The sequence below is a fragment of the Schistocerca serialis genome, chromosome 6 (assembly GCF_023864345.2).
Source record: "Schistocerca serialis cubense isolate TAMUIC-IGC-003099 chromosome 6, iqSchSeri2.2, whole genome shotgun sequence".
NCBI lineage: Eukaryota > Metazoa > Arthropoda > Insecta > Orthoptera > Acrididae > Schistocerca > Schistocerca serialis.
The window spans coordinates 559,653,807-559,672,605 of NC_064643.1; the positions used below are offsets into that span (position 1 = coordinate 559,653,807).

At 41.1% G+C, this 18,799-nt stretch overlaps 1 protein-coding gene across 1 annotated transcript in view; it reads right to left on the minus strand.

Moving 5' to 3' along the window:
• Window positions 1-18,799, minus strand: part of LOC126483659 (ras-related protein Rab-14) — an 80,567-nt gene that overhangs the window by 40,381 nt on the left and 21,387 nt on the right. Inside the window, exon 5 of the mRNA XM_050106719.1 lies at window positions 9,383-9,501. Coding sequence (XP_049962676.1) covers window positions 9,383-9,501 — 119 coding nt within the window. The remainder of the gene's footprint in view (window positions 1-9,382; window positions 9,502-18,799) is intronic.

Below are 18,799 nucleotides of genomic sequence, written 5' to 3' on the forward strand. Positions count from 1 at the left end.
AATAACTTAATAAATTTGAAACAATTTTTATGTCACAGATCTGTGTTATTGGTGTGCAAACCAAGCAGGGAATCTTTTTTTAGTAATTCGCTTGAGAGAGTACAAAATTTGTAAAAGATGACCTAGTTTTGTTTCCTTCAAGAAAATATTACTGTAGATATTAGGTTTCCAAATTATCGGAACTCATGAGTGCACTGTTGATAGCTGTGCAACGGGTCAAACAAATGACTGTATCTCCAGAAATATTGAATAGTGGAACTTCACCTTTGTTCATTGGGAACACGTGCGATTGTTCATACGAAATTTGATCGAAATCCATGATGGCCATGTGGTAACCTTTACACCACTGTGTTGTTAAAGTGCTAAAACATGTGGAAAGGACCGCTTAACTGTTAACATTTAGTGTACACCATTTGCACGATCCTTGGAAACACTGTTCACTACTTCACAGAGACACCAAGGACATTATATGCAGTTAGGGGAGTGTTCCAACATGAATGTTGAAAATGATATATAAATTATAAGGAGAAATACAAGTTCTTCATCCTTTCGTATTAGTTTCTGTATTCCCATATTACTGATTCTTTTCCTCCAGAGACACTGGACTCGCATTCGGGAGGACAACGGTTCAATCCCGCGTCCGGCCATTTTGATTTAGGTTTTCCGTGATTTCCCTAAGTCGCTCCAGGCAAATGCCGGGATGGTTCCTTTGAAAGGGCCGACTTCCTCCACCATCCTTCCCTAATCGGATGAGACCGATGACCTCGCTGTTTGGTCTCTTCCCCCAAAAAAACCCAACCCCCTCCAGAGAATTGTGTGATGCAGAAGCAGACTGACACCTTTGTTTTCATCATCTTTACTCCAACTATTAATTTTTAGAACTGGTAGTGAAACAATGTTATCTAGTATATTAATAATTTTTAAAGCTACATTTGTCAGTTACCACTATAATAAAAAAGTAATTAATTACATAGTGTTGTTAAGGTAGCAAAAACTTCTCAAAAATGTGTTTTACACGAATAAAAAATCAATCCTTACAATTTTAACTGCTTTACAGATGTGCCTAGTCAAACTGAAGTAACAATATTTGTTGCACGTCATATTCAGCAATTATATGGCATTACTGGCCTGCCAATCTAACATTGTAATGAACAAGAAGTTTTCTGCACTTAGTTTTTAATGTTACTGTCTGAACCGAATGTACACAGAAAAAAATCAATTTGAGATTAAAGCTTCTTCACATGAAGATATGAGTTACAGAAAGTTCTTTGCATATTTTCCCGCAATTTGCTCGACATTATTTGTAAAGACGACCTTCATAAGAAGGATGATAATCTCTTGGAATAACTGACATCAGAGATGTTAAGTCATGATACTTTCATGCAGAAATTGCAACTGGCCCAGTGTCAGATTTTTTATTTTCCCAATGACTACACTCGGGTGTGTTGGGTGTAATTTCCAATCCTCTTCAAAATGTAGTTTATATCCAATACCCACATATGGCTTATACCTCAGAGACAGTATGTCTAAGAACATGGATGTCCTACTGCATCCCCCAGACAAAATGATTTGTAGTACAGAACTTCAGTCTTTAAGTAATGTGATACATACTTTACTTTCCACTGGCCCTGTGTTTGCCACATCTTGGTTCCTGAATAATGTTAACATAATTAAGAGTGTAATAGAGCAACCTGTTTCTTTTCCTGTGTTCAGTTGCATTCCATTTGGGTTTGTGTCCATAGCAAATAGTTTTGAATGATTGTTGTACCACTTTCTTTGCTGTAATGTTTTAACACATTTGAGGAACGTACATTTTGGTTCTAAGCAAACCACTTATCACTATAAAAATATTTTAGTTTTGCTTTTGTCACAGTCTATTGTTCTGGATCTAAAAACTTGAAAACTAATGTCACAAACACATTAGCATCTAGTCCTAGTCCTTTTCCTTTCTGCTAAATATAACCTACCATTGCATCATCCTCTAAATTATAGATAGTGAAATTTTGACAAGCTAGGTTCTATTTAAAATAAAGACAACTGGTCTGGGTTACAGGACTAACTGCACTGCTTGTACATCCATCATAAACACAGTGATTTCCTGCTTCAGTTTCATTTTTATTATTACACTTTTCCTGTCTTGCTTCTTGTTTTCATCTAGTGAGCATTGTACTGACGCACTGAAGTTATTATATAACTTGCAAGAGAAACAGATTATGTTAATGTGTCTTGAAAGAATAACGCAACATTTCTTTTATTTCTTTCTAAATGGATCTTTTCTTGCAGTTAGTTCAACAATACTGTGAATGCATTCACAAAATAATTAAAAACAGGGCCCCAAACAAAGGTTGGAAGTAGATGCTTGACATTAATGTGATGGCAGCTTGTGAATTTTATCTAAAAATTCACGTACATGTATTAATTTCTTTTTTCCATTCCCCTTTCTGTCTTTAAACAATTCTTTATCTTTACTCTGTTTAATACAACTGTTGTCTGACCATTCACCAACTCCTAAAGTTTAAAGAAACATTTCTTTACACACACTTATATTATCTTTTAATTTTAACTCCCCTACTTTGTTTTCCGTTTAACTTCTTTCCTGTGAAATAGGGAATCAACATACACTTTCTGTTGTTCCTGTTCCCATTCCTATTTGACAAGAATATATTAAATACTTGACTACTGTTCTCCTCAGATATTGTAGGACACATTATCGTTCTTTCTGCATCTACAAACATATCCCGCAAGCTGGTGTATGGTGGAGGGTACCATGTACCCCGACTATTTGTTTTCTTTCCCATTCCACTTGCAAATGGAGTGGGGGGAAAAACTTCTGTCTCTTTGCCTCCATATGAGCCCCAATTTATCTTGTCTTCACAGTCCTCTGCAGCAGTAGAATCTTTCTGCAGTCAGCTGCAGCTATCTATTCTCTAAATTATATCACAAGTGTTGTGCAAAAAGATCATATTCCTCCTAGGGGTTCCCATTTGAGTCATGAAGCACTTCAGTAACTGGCTTGTTGATTGAATTTACCAGTAATAAATCTAGTAGCATGGTTCTGAATTGCCTCAATATCTTCCTTTAATCGAATCTGGTGAGGTTCCCTAACATTCAAGGAGTACTCTATAATAGGTCACACAAGTATTCTATACACAGTTTCCTTTGAAGATCACCCACTTTTTTGTAAAACTCTTCCAATAAACCAAAGCAGATTATTCGCCTCTCCTACTACCACCCTTGTGTGCTTCCATTTCATATCGCTTTGGGATGTTACTCCTAGATACACAATTGGAGCAACTAGCGAACAGCGCACCACTAATGCTGTATTCTAACATTAGAGGATTGTTTCTCCTCATCATCTGCATTAACTTAGATTTTTCTACATTTACAGCCCACTGTAATTCAACACAACAAATAGAAATTAGGTCAAAGTCATGATGCATCATTCTATATGGCTACTGTAAATGATTTATTCGTTTCCTAAGTTCTAAATTGTCCAGAGTGTTACATGTACAAATATGACATACATGGTAGGAACTGTAAACTCACTGAGTTTGCATTGTGCCCACCAGTTGGCAAAAGGGCAACAAAGAAAGATGATGATTAAAACAAACAGATGTGGCTAGAACCTCCAAAATTGTTCCACACTTATGCACTCAAATCAAGCACACAATCACTTCATGTGACATGCTCTAAAACAATGGAGAACAAGTAATAGTAGATATCCATAAGATTAAAACGAAAGGAGCTCAAAAAAGGGCACAGGCAGACGTGACTAGCTGACCACTTGCAAGATAACAGGTGAGCCAGTCATCCTGTTAATGCATTAAAACCACTGCCCAAAAATTTTGGGAAAAATGTTTGACAATTCTCTAAGCACATTCGTTCCAACATTACCTAAAATAGATGGTAAATCCAAGGGCAATTCTGATGTGGCCCGCTGGTTGGAAAATAAAACACAGTCTAATAAAATGTGGTGCACTGTTATCTGCATGCCCCACACCCAACACAGAAGGGTCCTCTCGACAGAGAAGGAAGCCATGTGCCATATGGCTGTGGCCTATGGGAAGACTAGTAAGGAGGACCTCGCCCCGTCGACGTGGCTGGAAGGAGATATGCCACGGCCATGTTGTGGGCTTTACTAGATGGAGCTTATTATCTGTCCTTTCCAGCTGCTCATCCTCCCATCAACGCAAGACTCTTTAGCTCAACACCGATAGTTATAGGTTATAGTATGCAGGGGGATGGCACAATGAAATACAAGAGGATCACGATGCACCTCCTTCACTGTTTGATCTACCCTTTCCTTACCTGCAAGTCCCATACTCTCTGGTACTCAACAGAAAGACACCATCCCCAGTTGCCGTAGTTGGAAGAGGGCATCCTGGATATTCTGGACTACTTTATCTGCTGGGAACAAACATTGTAAAGACTGAAAGGCACTCAGAGAATCTGAACAGATAAGAAATTTGCCACTGGAAAATGATCTCCTCTGCTCCAGGGCCTGCAAGACCACACATAATTCTGCATCAAAGATGGTAAATTCTTGAGTCAGTCGGACATCAAGGACACGATCTGGAAAAATGACATAGTAACCAACTGAGGCCCCCTGTTTGGACCCCATCCATAAGATGGCTACATAGTTGTGGTGATCATATAAAATGTCAGAAAATAGTGCATTAAAAACAGAAGCAGAAGTGCTATCTCTCCTGTACTGCAAGTGACTCCAACGTGTCACACACTGATCCCAAATGGCATTGTGACTCATTGACGGGTGGAGAAAAGGTATTCCAGCATTGGACACTCAACAGTATGGTATGCGAGTGAAGTTGGGGCTGCAAGGAACTTTCATGCCAGATGCACCATGAGGAATTGCTGCCAGATGGCGAGTGGTGGTTCACCAGCCTCAGCACGGAGACTGGTTATGGGACTGGTCCTATAAGCACCCATGGCCAGCTGATACCCTCATGGTGGAGTGTGTAAATGATCTTCACATAAGAAAGCTTGCCTGCCCATACACTGAACCCTTAGTCCAGCCAGGAACTCACAAAAGCCTTATAAAACTGGAGCAGAAGTGCTCTGTATTCACCCCAAGAACTATGGTATGATGGTCAGTGCCTTGAGGCTTCTGGCTTTCAGCTCTCTCAGGGATGGCAATCAAGACATTTTGGAGTAAAAAATGAGGCCCAGAAACCTCATTGAGGCTCTGAAATGTAGGATTTGTCCCTCATACGGAGGGTAACACTTAAAACACTGCCCTGACAGACATCATTCTCCTGCTCAAAACGATCTGGCAGCATATCACCAAATCAGGTTGAAAACGCCACAGACAGTGAAGACCGTATGAAGACAGTGAGGTGGCCACAAAAGCCCCACTGATGCAGTTGTGAAAGAACACAGTGTCTCCAAGCAAGTACCACTGTACGCCTCACTGATATCTAAGAATATTCTGATACAGTGATGATTAAGTAGGAAAGCCGGCTGAAATAGCCATCTCTATCAGGGTCAGGTTGTCAACAGTGGACTGAAATCTCTCGAATCCACAAAAGACACACACCAGAGAATAGTTAACCATTTGTTGCAGTCTTTCCTACACAGCTCCTTTAGGCGATACTCTGGTAACTAGTGGGACATGTGCAGTCCTTTCATAGTTTGAGGAGGGTTACCAAAATCAGCTCTCTCCACAAGTTGGGGAAGTGACCTGACTGCCATGTGAGATTAATACATTCGAGAAGGATTTCCTTCGACATTGGTGGCAAGTGTCGAAGCATGCAGTACCATATTTGATTGTGACCAGGTGCAGAACCACGAGTCTCAGACAGTGGTATTCCAGCTCCCACATGGAGAAAGGGCAGTTTTAAGACTCAATCATGGGATCTGAAGTCAAACTTACCCCTCTCTACAGTCTCACAGTAAGGACGAAACACCGGATTGTGGCTGGCAGTGGCAGTAGTTTTCGCAAAATGCTCTGCCATCGTCTGAGTGATGTCTTTGGGTGTTCTATGGAGACACCCCTGTTTCAGCACTGCTGCTATTGACTGACGACTGTGTTTACTGGAAATCCTCCAGATAGTTTCCCATACTTTTGTAGAACGTGGAATGGTTGATTAAGTTCAGGAACATTTGCCATGACCTATTCTTACTCTCCTTAATTATGCATCAAGCCTTGGTTTCTTGCGACTAAACGCTATGAGGTTGCCTGATGTGGGCTGTTATTTAAACCGTCTAAGAGCTGCATGTCTGTCCCTGATTGCTGAATGGCACTCTTCTGTCGCCTCCTGAGATGACTGGAGGACTTTGGGATGGAGAAGCCAGCAGCACGGTGGATCATTCGTGTTACGTGGTCCACCCATTCCTGGACACTGTTGTGGTATTCCAACTCAGCCAGCTGGCTTAAGAACAACAAAGCAAGAAAAACGTTTTGCATGTTGGTATGTTGTAAAATGTTTATCTGTTGTAACCATACAGTATGCATTCGGAAGGAATGCCTTGTGACTTTATCCATACTTTAGAAAAAACAGCTTTGAAAACTGATTATTACAAGTAGCTTCACACAGTCATTCAATGATACTTGCCCATATACTATAGTGTCATCAGCAAACAGTTGCAGATATCCTTGTCTTTTGCAACAAATTTCAATGAGCATCACTGACTCATTTTCCTTGGTTCTTTTGTTATTTTAGTTTATTCACTATTTCCTTACCCAAAGAACTTTTACATTAACCTTTCATTCAAAAAATTGATTATTTGTTTAATGAAAATAGCGTACTTCATTACTTGTGTACTTGCCATTTTTTGGATAGTTATTTAATCTTCTGCATACATTAAATAATCACTTTAACAATTAATAATGTACCATATTTACTCGAATCTAAACCGCACTTTTTTTTCCGGCTTCTGTAATCCAAAAAACCACCTGCGGGTTAGAATCGAGTGCTAAGTAAGCGGAAGTTCTGAGAGATGTTGGTAGGTGCCGCCACAACTAACTTCTGCCGTCGAATATATGTAGCGCTACACAGGCATGATTTGCAGACACAAAGATAAATACTGGCACCAAAACCACTGTGTCAGTAAATAAATTAAAAAAGGTGGAAGACGAGCTTTTTTCTCCGCCCCGAGTATCGACCACTGCATTTTCATACATTATCCAAGGAAGTAAATACAAATTCCGTATTGTTCATCTTCGAATGTTGCAGCGTTTCAACGTACTACGAAAATCCGACTGGCAAGACTGTTTGGGATGTTTGTCAATATGGCCAACTATGTTCTGAATTTTTTCCTACCTGTGAGAAGAGGTGGTTGCTAATAGGAACTTTTATGAATTGTGAATTACATGCAGTGTTCTCTCACCATAAGAATAATACGAAAATAAACATTTTCGCCATGTATTCCTTTGTGTTTGCTGCTATCTCCATTTAAATCCTGTCTGCCTAATAAACTACGAAACTAGAGTGATACAACAGCAAACGTGGAAGAATATACATATCATGCCATGTTTATATTCATATTCTTCTTATGCCTATTAGTGAGACAGTCAGAAATGAAGCACGGCAATTGACTAGATTTTTAAATCTAAGATGACTAATTTCTGTGCAGAATATAATGTACTAAAGAGGCGTCTGCAAAGATTTTCAAACGGAGAAAATTTTTCGCTAAACTCTTGTTCAGAACATCTTCTATCATACGTAGTCTATTATTTGGTTCTTGTTGATCATTATCAAAGAAAGCAGCTGTGTAAGTAACAACAAATAGCAGTCTCTTACCATTGTTTTGCTAATGAGAGGATTCCTCCCTTTTTTTTATTGTAAGCGGCGATAACGCGCACAAAAGCAAGCCATGCCGTGAGCAGCGACAGGTAGTAAACACTTATTATCAGAATGAGACAGACAATGCACGACACAGTACAGTAATGCATTTACAGCTTAGAGTGACGTAAACACCTATAAGAAAAAGAACGGCACTTATCAGGTCAAAGAAAAATAAGTAATTAATTCCAACCAGACGAAGCACGTGATAAAGGAAGGATACCTGTATAAATACGGACGGAGAGCCTGACGCATAGCAATGGCTACCTGGTAAAGCTTAACTGCTAAGCTTACGACTCGAACCAAACTACTAAAGCTGTATCGTCATTCATTCGACCTAAATTGTGTCTCGTATTACAATGGACCAACTTTGTTCCGATTTGGAGGTGCGGCCTAAAACTTTTCTCTCGCCTTGAACTTCGACTCCCAAATTTCAGTTGCAGCTTAGATTCAGGAATTTTTTTTCCCCTTTATTTCAAGTCTCATTTTTCAGATGCGGCTTAGATTCGAGTAAATACGGTATTGCACATTAATCAGTACTCTACAATGCTGTTAAATTACACACAGGATTTAACTTCCTGGGAGATTGAGACCGTGTGTTGGATCAGGACTTAAAGCTGGAACCTTTGGATTTTGCAGGTAACTGCTGTACCTACTGAGCTGAGCAAACAGGATTCATGACCTACCCTCACAGTCTGCCTTCTTCCAGTACCTCATCTCTTACCTTTCGAACATCACAGCTCCTTCAAGCTTGTGGGCTTGCATTCTTGGAAGAAATGATATTGTGGAGAGACAGCTTACCCAACTCTTGAGTCATGCTTGGATAGCTCAATTGGTAGAGGACTTGTCCATGAAAGGCAAAGGTCATAGGTTCGAGTCCTGATCTAACACAATTTTAATCTGTCGGGAAGTTTCAAATCAGCACACACTGCTTCAGAATGAAAATTAATTCCACACAAAGAATGTAGTAAATATTTTGAACAAACCAAATAATTATTACATAACACAGCATGAAACACTGTACATTTCCATGCAGAAACATTCTTCTGAAATGAGGTTTTATGCACTGGGATTTGAATATTACATGATACAAGCTATTGGTATTTTGTCACTGAAGAGCTGAGCATACCTGTATTAAAATATGGGGTTTTCCACATTATGTGGGAACTGATGAAAAGTTTAACTCAAAACTGACACTTGTTTTTAGTTACGAGGTTTTGCTAACTTAATAATGATATAGCAGCAGTTACCATATTACCATATGCTCAGTGATAAAAATCACAAACTTACACTGTACTCTGATGTAGGTTGGAGAGATAGACTGTAAAAAGGCAATGGTACACCGTTTTAAGTAGTCTTCTTAAACAGTAGTGCTTATAGAACATTTACCAGTTTATGAACATATGGGAAGTGAAATAAGTACTAGATACTCAAAGTTGGAGGGCAATTAAATTTCTGGGATTAACAGAAGCTAACAAGGAAATTATTCTTGCCAACTAAAGGTTTCTGACAACAACTTTGTGAATCACATGCTACATCAGCCCTTGCACCCTTCAAAATATACATATCTGAACACTCACGTTTTCGCGCTGGCCTCCACAAACATCAAGCCATTTTCGTCTGCAAATTGCTTTGCTTCTTCATATGTTACATCTCTCTGGGCATCCAAGTCACATTTGTTTCCAATCAAAAATATTACCTAAAAATAACAACAAGAAGTGAAAAACTATATTCCAAGTAACTAAAGCAACAATACACAAATTCTTAGTTAGTGTGGACACATGATAGGGGTGAGGGGAAGAGGACAGATAAATACATAGCAAATACACTGGTGTCCAATATTAAAGCAAGAATAAGACATTTTGCAAGATAGCATTTATTTTTCCAAAACTATATAGACAGGTGATAGTAAAGTAGAAACAATGTAATGAATACACACAAAAGACTGTGACATGGATGACAGTAGACAAAAATGTTGTTATTTTTTCCAACTTAAGACGCTTGCACACACACTCCAACAACTGGTTAATGTCGTGTGACCACCTCCTGCAGCAATACAGGCCTGACAATGATGGGGCATGCTGTGAATGATGTCATCAGTCTCATGCCGAGGCACTAACACCCACTCTTCCTGTAGAGCTACTCGCAGTCTTTGAGAGTGGTTGGTGGATGATGACATGATGCAAGCCGTCTCCCTAGTACTTCCCAGACATGCTCTACGGGATTCAAATCAGGAAAGTGAGCAGGTCACAACATGTGTGCAATATCTTCTATTTCCAAGAAAACATCAAACAACCGTGCTCTATGAGGTCGCACATTATCATCCATTAATACTATACCTGGGCCCACAGCAATGCAACAACTGCAGATGAGGCCCCAAGATTCCATCACAATACCTGACAGCATTTATACATTGCCGATTCGCCTGCAATTTCATGAATAGGGGTTTGTGTCGTAACGTAATCCCTGCCCACACCATTAGGGCTCCTCCTCGATCTGTCTCTTCCTGTAATGTTTGGGTCCCGAAATGTGTCCCATGTTCCCTCAAGATGCAAATCTATTGAGAATCACTCTCCACCCTAAATCTCCACTCATCTGTGAAAACAACATTGGCCCAGTGTTCAACCATCCAGGTGGCATGTTGATGACTCCACTCTAGAAGTTCCCTTCTGTGAAGTTGCGACAGAGGTAGACACACAGCATGTCTCCAACAATAAAAGCCACTCTGCGGAAGTCTTGCATACACTGTTTGCCTCGATACAAGTCTAAAGGATGCTGCGGGGGGCAGATGCCAGTTGCGGTGGTTCCGTCATGTCATTACAACCAAATGTCAGTCCTCTCTTCTGACGTCACAAGCAGTTCGCCCTGTTCTGGTCTTCGGGATACAGTTTTGATCTCTATGAACTGCCACCACATCTGAGAAACAATAGAGCGATTCACATTAAGCCATCACGCCAAATCAGTTTGCGACTGTCCTGATTCCTTTCTTTCTATGCCCTCCACTGCAGAGAGTCTGGTAGGCATCTTCTCTGTGCCATACTGCACCACCTGTGACACTGTACACAGTGATTGTGGATGTAGGGCTATCCAGCAAACACTACCTCATTTCATAGGTGCCCTGACATCCTCATTGCCATGGTTATACGTTGAGCAGAATACCATCTTCTGTGCACAACAAAACCATATGGAATCTAGTTGGCACATAGTATGATTATATCGCAGATTAGACACAGGACGAAACAGCAGTTTGTTGCTTTAATGTTGGACAGCAGTGTACTTATAGGCAATGATACAAACCCATAACATAAAACTAACAACTTAACTGTTATATTTCTCTAAATACAAGATATGTGATCTTATCCACCATTGAGTTATATCAGTAACAGATTACAAAAATGAGAAATGGAAAAGTGTGTGTGTGTGTGTGTGTGTGTGTGTGTGTGTGTGTGTGTGTGTGTGTGTGTGTGTGTGTGTGTGTGTTTTAGGGTTCATAGTGCAATGAAAACAAATTACACTTCCTAAAGAAGAATCACAGGTATCCACTTGTTCCTGAATGTGGCGAAATGATTATCACCATGCAAAAGGCAGCTCCTATACACTTAACTAGAGTGTCAGTGCAGTAACTGTACACCACATAAAAGTTAACCAATGTCACAAATAAACTGAATGGTAGCTTATTTCTATGCATCCTAATACAACGCCTGGAAAAAAAAGTGAAGCGCACAGAAACGGAGAAACAATGAAATGAAACTTCACGGGTTGAGAGGGTATGTGATGATATTGCAGCAATTACAAAATCAAGTCAAATTTACAAAGAACTTGGCAGTATGTGCCCACTTACCAGTATGATGAGCACCCCCATGGCCTCTATACATGCGCTGATTTGGTTGGGAAGGGTCATAAAAACATATCTTCTCCTGAGGCAAGATGACCTAAAATTCATTTACTGGGACCTCGATACACTGGATACTAGCTGTGGGATGTGCTGGATGTCCGAACAAGGTTCTACACACGTTCTGTGGGGGACAGATCTGTGGATCTTGTTGAACATTTGAGAACCTCAACATCAAACAGTTCATAGAAACACATACCGTGTGTAGATGAGTACTGCCTTGTTAAAAAATTGCACCATTATACTGTCACACAAAAGTAACACACGAAGATGCAGCATGTAAATGAGATACTGTTGTTACATTACAATTCCCACCATAACGAGAAGTCCATGCCATCCCACAGCATGACACCATGAGTAACACCACTGTAGCTACAAAAACATTGAAAGAATGGTGCCTTTTCCCAAGTCACTGCCATAGTCGCTGACAGTCACCCTTGGTAGTGCAGAACTGTGATTCTCTGTAACACAGTGCAATGCCGTTCATCAGCAGTTGATGTTTCCAGATCACAGCACCTCTCCAAACAGCTGTTTGTGTCATGGTGCTAATGGCAGCCTCCACATGGACCGATGATTTCCTAAATCACTGGTAATCCATCACGGACAGTAGCCAGACATGAAGTACTTTAATAATGACAATTGAAATCAACAACTGTATTGTAATAAAATATTATTTATTCAAGACACGCTATCAGTTTCAACACCAAAAAGCATCTTCTTCAGACCTCTATATATGGAAACATACACAGCATGAGAGTAAAATTTGAGGGTACAGACAACAAAAATCACAGTTCATGACTAAAACGGGGATAAATCACATCATAAAATTACATGATAAAAATATACTATCGTTACCCATATAAAACAAAATGTAGCATCTATTTTATACTGCTTAACTTTTTTAAATCCAATAACCACATATTCCAAATATGTAATGTACCCCGCAGGAATCCATGCATACAAAGAATTACACCAGCAAAGTAACCGAGGTTGCGTATATCCCTAACTGGAACACCTACGAATGTGGGATATATAAAAAACGAACCACCTGAAAACACCATACCAAACAGCTGGAATAAACAAATGCAACAAAAACCTAATGAACAAACGTTCACTGGATAATGCAAACCAACTGAAATAATAACATATACTCTAATGACCTCTAATACATAAACAATGTAAATCACAGCCTAAAACTTAGTACACAAATAGCATTGAAGTCACAAAAAAGTATGAACACATGCTCCATTGAAATTACTGTACAGCAACCCAGGTCCACAACCACACTAGGATAGGAAATGTGTAACTTGTGAAAGTAAAAGACAATACGCGCATTATCTTCTAAATAACACTGAAACAAGTCACCAATTTTTCTGCTAATTCCAGGAAATGCACTAGACATAAAATGACGTTGCCAACATTAGTAACATCCAACGTCAATATGTACCCACATGGTTAAAAGTAACATACATGATACATGTCAGCGAACAATGACTGAAAAACATCTCACACAGCAAATCTTTTACTTATAGGCAACAATAGTATATAAAGTAACGTAGTAGAAGTCAATCACTAAAACCAACAGCCAGGTGCGTATAACTTACACATACAGGACTATGAACTCAAACATCTATAGGGAAATCCATTGGAATAAAACCAAGAACACATACATATTAACATACACAGGATATCTACAGATTTTCAGAGGATCACATTCATGACCTTTTGAGTTTTTCAATATCTCTTTAGTTGCATTATGACCTCTTGAAAATATGCATGATTCAATGACAATATCACGTTTTTATGAGCCTGAAAGCTGGTTGAAATGGAAGCTGAATATGATAATTCTTACCTGACAAACTGTATATCAGCAAGAATAATGTAACTATGTATGACTTTGAGTATAGCATTCATCAAACACTATAAAAACATTATACTAGCACAAACAATGGGGTTGGTTGGTTGGTTTAAAGGTGGGGGGAAAGGGATCAAACTGCGAGGTCATCAGTCCCTTGTTCCCAGTAAAATAATTACACAAGGTAAAGAAGAAAAGAAAGGAGACATACAGCACAATAACAGGAGAGCGGAAGAACCAGAAGAATAACAACAAACAGTGCTATGGACAAAACAGGAAAAGAAAATCACAGAGAGAAGCAAGAAACAGGTAGAAGGGATAAAGACAAGAGAGAAGATGACCGTGGCTGGCCAACCACAAGAATAAAAAGGAAGAGCCAGTCACTCCAAGACAAATTAAAATATCCAGCCTAAAAGCATTAGAGTGGAGAACACAAAGGGACAAAAGACGTGCAAAAAGTTATGTAGAGTGATAAAACCCACCGTCACATATAAAACCTAAAACTAAATCGGCTAAAATTAATGGCAATGTGTATGGTAACTGAAGAGTCCATTGCAGGGCATCCAAAGGACAGCTCACCAAGATACGGGCCACTGTCAGCTGGGTGCTGTACTGACACTGAGGTGGGTCAACACGGTGCAGGAGGTAGCCACGTGTCACCCAAGCGTGGTCAGTACGGAGCCGACAGAACCACAGAGTCACCGCGAGAGGCCCATGTGGAGGTTTTTACACATTTGTAGTCTCATTGATGGCACACAGTTTGTTGTGCGTACTGAAGTTCTGCCATTCCATCTCCCAAAGCTGCAAAACCTTGTGGCACAGTACTGAATGCTCGTCAGTTGCAGAGTAGCCGATCTCCATAAGTGCTTTCTGTGTGGCCTGTTTGGCCAGCCTGTCGGCAAGTTCGTTGCCTGGGATTCCAACGTGACCTGGGTTCCAGGCAAGCACCACTGAACGACTGGACTATGCCAGGACATAGACGGACTCCTGGATGGTTGCTACCCAAGGATGACGAGGGTAGCACTGGTTGATAGCTTGTAGGCTGCTCAAGGAGTCAGTACAAAGAAGAAACGACTCCCTGGGCATGAACAGATGTGCTCAAGAGCACAAGAGAGCCACCAGCTCAGCAGTGAAAACACTGCAGCCATTTGGCAAGGAATGCTGTTCAACATGGACATACACGAAGCCAACGTGATCATCAGCCACTGAGCCGTCCGTCTAAACCACTTCATGGTCTCTGTATACGTCAAGAATCGAACTGGCAGCTGAGAGCTGCGGGGTTAACTGAGTCCATAGGGCCATGTGAAAGGTCCAGATGAAGCTTCGGCCTAGGTGTACACCATGGAGGTGTACGTGAATGGACCTCAGGTATAGGTGGTAAGGGCAAGGACTCCAGTTCGGAAATAAGGGATCGGACACAAACTGCAATTGTAAGCACTGACCTGGGCCGTTGATGGGGGGAGATGAACCGCTGTGGGTGGGAAAAGGAGATGGTAATCCGGGTGCACAGATGACTACGAACGTGTGCAACGTAACTGGTCAGCAGTTGTGCACGCCTAACCTGCAATGGAAGGACTCCAGCCTCCACTAGGACACTGGTCACCAGACTCGTCCTAAAAACTCCTGTCACTAGGTGAACACCACAGTGGTGCATTGGGTCAAGTAAATGCAGCGCTGAGGGTGCTGCCAAACCATAAAACAGACTCCCATAGTCAAGTTGGGATTGATCAAGGGCTCTGTAGAGCTGCAGTAGCATAGAGCGATCTGCACTCCAATTGGTGTTGCTCAGGCAGCAGAGGGCATTGAGGTGCTGCCAGCACTTCTGGTTAAGCTGATGAAGGTGAAGAAGCCAAGTCAATTGGGCGTCTAAAACCAGTCCTAAGAATTGTATGTCTGTACTACAGTGAGTGGATTGTCATTAAAGTAAAGTTCTGATTCTGGATGAACAGCACGATGCCGACAGAAGTGCATAACACAACTTTTTGGCCAAAAACTGGAAACCATGGGCTAGAGCCCATGACTGCACCTTGTGGATGGCTCCCTGTAGGTGCCGCTCAGCAACACCAGTACTGGTGGAGCAGTACGAAATGCAGAAGTCGTCTGCATACAGAGAAGGTGCGACAGATGGCCATACAGCTGCTGCTAGACCATTAATGGCCACTAAAAGTAGAGATACACTCAGTACAGAGCCCTGCAGGACCCCATTCTCCTAAATATGGGGAGGGGGGGGGGGGGTGGCTATGGGAGGCACCAACTTGGACACAAAGTATGAAGCGACAGTAAAATTTGGAAAAAAATTGGGAGCGGGCCTCTGAGACCCCACTAGTATAATGTGGCAAGGACATGTCATCGCCAGGTCATGTCATACGCTTTTCGTAAATAAAAAAAGATGGCAACCAGGTGGTGTAGTAGAGTGACCCTGGCAGAAGCAGTCCTGACCATGGAGCCTTTAGGTCACGTGACTCCAGGACCCAACCCAACTGCCGACATACCATTCGTTCCAGCAGCTTACAGAGAACGTTGGTGAGGCTGATGGGCCAATAGCTATCCACACCAAGCAGATTTTTATCGGGTTTGAGCACCGGAATGATGGTGTTCTCCCACCATTGCGACAGAAAGACTCCATCGCACCAGATTCTGCTGAAGATGATGAGGAGATGTCGCTTGAATCAGATGAGAGATGTTTAATCATCTGACTGTGGATCCAATCTGGCCCAGGGGTAGTGTCGGGGCAATGTGCAAGGGCACTGAGGAGCTCCCACTCTGTAAATGGGGCATTATAGGATTCACAGTGGCATGTAGTGAATGAGAGGACTTTCCCTTCTAGCCTCCGTTTGAGAGTGTGAAAGGCTGGGGGGTAATTCTCCAATGCAGAGGCTCGAACATAGTGCTCAGCAAAGTGCTCGGCAATCACGATTGTGTCATTAGATAACACGCCATTTATGTTAACAGTGGGAACACCTGTTGGAGTCTGGTACTCGAAAACACATTTGAACATTGCCCAGACATGGGAAAGTGACTTATGGCATCCAATAGTAGAGTTGTATCTCTCCCAACACTCCTGTTTCTGTCGTTTGATAAGTTGGCGAACGTGGGCACGGAGCCGTTTAAAGGCTATGAGGTGCTCCAGGGAAGGGTGCCCCTTTGTGCCGCTGTAGAGCTCACTGACTCTACTCAATTGCTTCAGCGACTTCCGGTGACCACCTAGGAACTGCTTTTTGCCGGGGGCACCCTAAAGGGCAAGGGATCGCGTTTTCTGCAGCAGAAACTATTGTTGTCACCTGCTCAACCATCACATCGATGTTCCTGTGTGGGGGAGATTCAACGGTGACAGCAGGGGTGGGAGTTTCCCAGTCCACCTTGTTTAAAGCCCATCTGGGTAGGCGTCCATGGGCCTGATGCCAGGCAGTGACAGGAAGATGGGGAAGTGGTCACTATCACACAGGTCGTCATGTGCTCTCCAGAGGATAGATGGGAGAAGTCCTGGGCTGCAAATTGATAAATCAATGGTCGAGCAACTACCATGAGCCACAATGAAATGTGTGGCGGCCCCAATATTTAAGAGGCGGAGGTCGAACCGAGACAAAGTTTCAACATCTCTGCCCTGGCCTGTAAGCACGGTGCCACTCCACTAGTGGTTACGGGCGTTAAAATCCCCAAATATAGGAAAGGTTTATGGTAGAGATCGGCAACAGGTGGACCATGGTCCATATACGGACTGCGGAAGGTCGGACCTTGGACCGCCAAATATTCTTAAATACAGTCTGACGTCCAACTAAATATCCCGGCACCTCGTTCACACTAGGCTAGTAATTTAGTCGAGTACTGAGTAATTTAGTAACTAAAAGTGCCTGAAAAACAAAAATTTAGTCGAGTAGATTAGCAAATCATTTAGTCGAATCGATCCATTTAATTCTATTTTTCTCGGTGAGCAGCGCCTCCCACCACACGTCACTGCTCACTCGTTCATTTGTTAAACAAGTCCGAACCTATCGTTTCATTCAAAGAGAGCACAGTGGGCGGTCGGTCTTTACTACTTCGTTTCGTCAATTGCACGCAGGCCACAAAGCAATTATTCATTTGTTTTACAATTTGTTGTGTGAAAAACCTTTTCGTACAAACATACCTACATTAATAATGGGTCCTAAAAAAGCGAGAAGTGGACACTGAAAATAGGAGATTTTTGACTGAATGGACTGAACAATATTGTTTTACATTGCCTGATAGGCCTCAAGCAGTTCCACTTTGCTTAATATGTAATAAAACTGTCACTGTTATTAAAAGTGGCAATTTAAAGCGACACTACAAAACAACTCATCAATTCCACAAAAACTTCCCTCTTGGCAGTGAGGTTCATAAACAAACACTACAGGTAACATAATTCTATTGGATAATGTATAAATATATGTATAACTGCTTTGTAAACTTATCATGATAACATTTAAATTGCAGGAATATCTAACTTCTTACGAAAAAAAGCACGAAATTGTTGGTTCGCTGCATGAGTGAGCAAGAAAACTCGGCAGCAGTAGCGTTACGTATGTGCTGGACACTTAATAAACACCAAAAACCATTTTCAGATTCTGAAATAATGAAAGAATGTTATGTTGGAAGTAGCCTCGACCCTTTTTGAAGAAAAAAAGGATGTTGTTGCTGCAATTCAAAGTATTCCAATGTCGGCAAGAAGTAATACAAGAAGAACGGAAATTTTAGCTACTGATATTAAAAGCACCCTGCTTGAACTTTTGGAAGAGGCACCATGCTACGCCATTGCACTTGACGAATCATGTGATATTGTTGATGACGAACAAATATTTATTTTCGCGAGATTTTTCGACATTGAAAATAAGATATTCAGGGAAGAATTGCTTGCAATATTGTCTTTGAAAGGTAACACTCGAGAAGATTTATTCAAAGCTATTGGTGAACTTATTAATAATTTCAACATTCGTTATGATAAAATAGTGTCACTTTCAACTGACGGTTCTCCAGGCAAAGAAAAAGGTGTAGTAAAGAAAATCAGGGATCAGAATCCAGGTCTAATATCGTATCAGAGTATAATTCATCAGACTGCGCTTTGTGGAAAACTCAGTGCTGCACTGAAAGAAGTAATGGACAGTTTGGTGCAGTTGATTAATTTTATGAGATCTCATTCTTCTCTTCAACACAGAGTTCAAGAAGTTTCTTTCAGAAGGTGAGGCAGCATATTCTGACTTATTGCAATACAACAATGTTCGTTGGTTAAGTAAA